General features: G+C 50.6%; 1 protein-coding gene across 3 annotated transcripts in view; it reads left to right on the top strand.

Annotated features, from left to right (window-relative positions):
* The window catches only part of LOC101982743 (glutathione S-transferase Mu 6), a 4900-nt gene extending 2577 nt beyond the window's left edge, over positions 1-2323 (top strand). For 2 of the 3 annotated variants that reach the window (XM_005367859.2, XM_026789620.1), the window contains 2 exons: positions 91-201; positions 1844-2323. In XM_005367859.2, coding sequence (XP_005367916.1) covers positions 91-201; positions 1844-1933 — 201 coding nt within the window. In that variant the 3' untranslated portion in view covers positions 1934-2323. The other variant, XM_005367860.1, reaches the window with a different exon arrangement.
* The last annotated feature ends 528 nt before the right edge of the window (positions 2324-2851 follow it).

Genomic DNA, 2851 nt, shown 5'->3' with positions numbered 1-2851 from the left:
GAGGAGGAGGAGGAGGAGGAGGAGGAGGAGGAGGAGAGACCATTGTTCCGAGGCTACCAGGTCCCATCCCGCTGACCCGGCTTCCTGCAGATCACCTTTGCGGATTTCCTAGTCTATGATGTCCTGGACCAGCACCGTATATTTGAGCCCACGTGCCTGGATGCCTTCCCCAACCTGAAGGACTTTGTGGCCCGCTTTGAGGTGATGTCCTGATCCTGCTTCTTCTTGGATGCCCTTTCCTTCCCCCTTTCTAGGATACTTCTCTAGTTCTGAGGGTTAAAAGGAGAATAAGAAGGATCTATTGAGCCCTGGCTTTCTGCCAGGACCCATGTTCAGCCTCTTAGGTCTGTGGAGTCAAGTTGTCATTGCAATAGTAAACTGGATAGAATTAGATGTCCCACTGGACTAATAAGGGATCCGAGACTGTGGAGGACAAGCTGTTTGCTCAAGGTCCTAGCTCCAGCAGAGACTGTTCCGGGCTCCTGATTGCCCTTGGCTTCTAAAGGCAGCATTCAGTGCGTCTCTGATTTGTGCAAAAGGCAAAGTCAGGCCTTTGTACAGCATGGGCTTCCTGCTCAGGACCTGTGGCATGCAGAACATGTGAAGAATGTGTTTGTTTCTGCAACCATTGGGCAGAGACCAAGGCAGACTGATGTGCAGAACCAAAACATACTCAGTGGTCACACCTGGCCTGCAGAATGATGCGGTCGGCCTTGTTTATGACTAGGGAAGCAGGGTGATCCCGGCCCGCTCCCGGGGATGAACTTATCTTGAGTTCTGTCGGTGGGTGTACTCTTGCCTCCCCCTCTTCTTTCATATCTTATGTTCCTTTATGAAACGAGGCCATACTTTTATTTTTATTCAGTTTCTTTGATTATCCCCTGTGTGTGGCCCAGCAGGACATGCAAAAATGTCCCTCCATCGTGGGACTGGGAGCAGCTGAAAGCAGTAAGCATGGCAGAGATGCATGTGATATTAGTAATTGCCTGGCACTCATCTCACAGTGACTCAGAGCCATGCTGAATTTTCTGGTTTCACATGAGCAAGACCAGATTCGAAAATTAGAGCCATTAGCATAGCAACAGCTCTTGGCCTGGAAGTGTTTCTCCTTCTCCACTCTCCATGAAGGGATGCGTTCATTTTTTAGTTCTGGTCCACGTAGAGTGGTCTTGGGAGTGTGTAAGAACTAGCCTGGCAGAGGAGTGGGGTGTTTGCAGAGAAGCCCTTGTTCTGAGCACAGATAGATGGCTGTGGCTCCTTGGGGGCTGGTAGCTCCAGCTCTCTGTTGGTCTTTAAAAATGATCTGTGCATTCTTTGCTGAGGTGCCCTGTAACACACTCTCCTGAATCAGAGCTAGAGATGAGGTTAGCTGGGGCTCAGGGAGAGTGTGCCCAGGGCTCAAAAGAAGCTTCAGGCGAGAGTTGGAGCTGGCCACTCCTTGCAGGCTCCTTACCCCTCTCCGTTCACATTCAGGGCTTGCTGAATCCCTGGGTGGGACCTGGACTCTCCTCTAAGCCATATGTGCAAGTACTCAGCCCTTTTGGTTTTCTGGATCCTTGCTTCTTTTCATTATAGACAGACATGGCAATCCAGCCAGGAGTCACAGTGCCCTCTATGGGATGCAGGGGGGAGTGCAGAGAGCAGAGTGGCAGGCACAGAGCATGGGAGAGTGAGGAAGTTTCTTAACCTCTGGGTACCTGAGCATCCCTGCTAAATGGTGATGGTGGGACTGATTTTGCAGGGTGGTTGGATGGATTTTCTGCATCTGGATTTTAAAGTCTCTTGGATGTTCCTAGAGTGAGTTTGCCCACCTGAGAGCCTGCTTTCTCATTCCTGCCCGTAGGGCCTGAAGAAGATCTCTGCCTATATGAAGAGCAACCGCTTCCTCCCGAGTCCTTTGTACTTAAAACAGGCCATGTGGGGTAACAAGTAGGACCCACATTGCTGGTGCTGGCAGGGGAGATCTGTCAGTGCCCCTGGCACCCCGGACACCAACGGGGCCACAGCTAACTTCCAGTAACTTCTGTGCCCCGTCCTCCACTCCTTTCTATGTCTTTTGTTATCCCCCTCTACACAAATCCTTGCCTCCCATTTCGCACCGCCTCTTTTCACGCAAGCCTTGAAATTTCAGCTCCCATCCTTCGCAAAGACCCTTCCTTTTCTTACTTGTTTCTATCGTGTTTCTTACTAGATAGACAGCCATTCTATTGCTTGAGGAAGCTGGGTTATTGCCCAAAGATCCATACTGCCTGGTGTACTGGTTTGGTCCTCAGAGTGGGATGGCCGACCTTGTTTGATCTCTAGTAAAGTATGAACCACGCTTGCTTCGTGTCCTGTCTTATTTTCTGCAATTCGCCGGAGGGACTGCATTGATGTGCACCCTTGTCCTGTTGTTCATGAGAACAGGTGGGTGATGGAAACATGGGGGGAGGTGGGCTTTCAGGCAGGAGGAGGTAAGATCATGCACAGGGGTGGGAAATATGGCTATTCTGTTAAGGGCACTTCCTGTTCTTGTGTAAGATCTGGGTTTGGTTCCTACCACCCGTGTGGTGGCATGCAATGACCTGTAAGCCCAGTTCCAGGGAATTTGATGCTGTCTGTTACCTCCTTGGACTTTCAAATACACTTGGTGCACGTGAATTTAGGCAAGCGGACACACACGCATAAATAAATCTTTAAAAGAGAGAGATCACAATGTCCCCTGACAATGTTCACCTGGGTTTCTTATAGGAGTCCCTCATCCATCATCCTGCAGTGTGCAGTACCTCTGTTGGACACGCGCACCTCTAAGCCTGTGTCAGAGAGGTGCCGGGCTGGTGGGCAGAGGGTGAGCAGGCTCCAGGTTCAACAT

Source organism: Microtus ochrogaster, unplaced genomic scaffold, assembly GCF_000317375.1.
Source record: "Microtus ochrogaster isolate Prairie Vole_2 unplaced genomic scaffold, MicOch1.0 UNK25, whole genome shotgun sequence".
Lineage (NCBI taxonomy): Eukaryota > Metazoa > Chordata > Mammalia > Rodentia > Cricetidae > Microtus > Microtus ochrogaster.
The sequence above is the reverse complement of the archived record's forward strand: the minus strand, read 5'-3'. Positions and strand labels throughout refer to the sequence as shown.